Genomic DNA, 1,148 nt, shown 5'->3' on the forward strand with positions numbered 1-1,148 from the left:
CAATTGTATGGCGGTCATTTTGGCACATATCACCATTTCAAATTTAACAGGTAAATATTTGGTTAATATTTGATTTGTTCTTCTAATAATACATTGATTTACTATGGCAATTAGCTCCTGTGTCTTTTCCACTGCTCTTTGTCGTTCCTTATCACTAGAATCGGCATTTTGTCCACGTAAAATGGCATTTTCATAGCTGCGCTTGAACTCTGAGGCGGTGCCCAACATATTGGGATTAACAAAGTTCACTAAACTAAAATACTCGGTTAGATCATTTTGTATGGGTGTGCCCGATAGTAAAACTCGACGCTTAGTCTTTAAACCCATTAAAGCCTGATAGGTAAGATTATCACTATTCTTAAGGCGATGTCCTTCATCACATATAACCATGCCGATTTCATTGCGACATAAAATCTCGGCATAAATACGAAATGTTTCATAGGATATGATTAGCACTGGAGTACCACAACGTTGACTGGTATTATAGGCAAACTGTTCTAGGTTTTTTATGGTATCCTCTTTAGAACCACCTTCCATGGTTAAACAATGCATGCGACCCTGCAGCCATTTGTGAAATTCCTTTTCCCAATTTTTCACCAACGATGAGGGACACACTATAATAACTTTGGAAATAGTGGGTTTACAATCGGGACCTTGTCTCAGTAAAGTCCAGGCTAAAGTGACACATTGTAGAGTTTTGCCCAAACCCATTTCATCTGCCATAATGCAACCATTGAAATTACCCTTTTTACCTTCTACACATTCGTACATAAAACGTACTCCCTCTCTTTGATGGGGACGCAAAATATTACTTAATATAGGATCCACAACAACATGTACCAATATTTTATTAGGATCCATAGACAAACGTTCATGTTCACTATAGTTAGGTGGGCTATACAATACTAAAGCATTACAGGCATAGGGATCATGTAAAGCTTTTCTAATGGTAGATCTGCGTAAACCCAAACATCGATTACCACTATTATAGTCTGGCACATAATTGGCAATGGGTACTTTAAAAGGTTTCGCTAAGATCCTTGTTATGGCCAATTCATAATCACTCTGTGGCAGGGAAATTAATGGAGTAGTTTGTGATAATGGAGGAAATCTTTGTATTTGTACATTTTCTTGAACACAAGTACGTT

The 1,148-nt window shown here is 37.4% G+C and overlaps 1 protein-coding gene across 1 annotated transcript; it reads right to left on the reverse strand.

The window, feature by feature from the left end:
• Window positions 1–3: 3 nt before the first annotated feature.
• On the reverse strand, window positions 4–1,143 carry LOC124418452 (DNA repair and recombination protein RAD54-like; the record flags this gene model as incomplete). The annotated part of the gene is made up of 1 exon (XM_046955912.1): window positions 4–1,143. A coding segment is annotated over one exon (1,140 nt), but the record flags the coding sequence as incomplete, so codon positions are not given.
• Between the last annotated feature and the right edge of the window lie 5 nt (window positions 1,144–1,148).

The sequence above is a fragment of the Lucilia cuprina genome, unplaced genomic scaffold, assembly GCF_022045245.1.
Source record: "Lucilia cuprina isolate Lc7/37 unplaced genomic scaffold, ASM2204524v1 Scaffold_1498, whole genome shotgun sequence".
NCBI classification, from domain to species: Eukaryota; Metazoa; Arthropoda; class Insecta; order Diptera; family Calliphoridae; genus Lucilia; species Lucilia cuprina.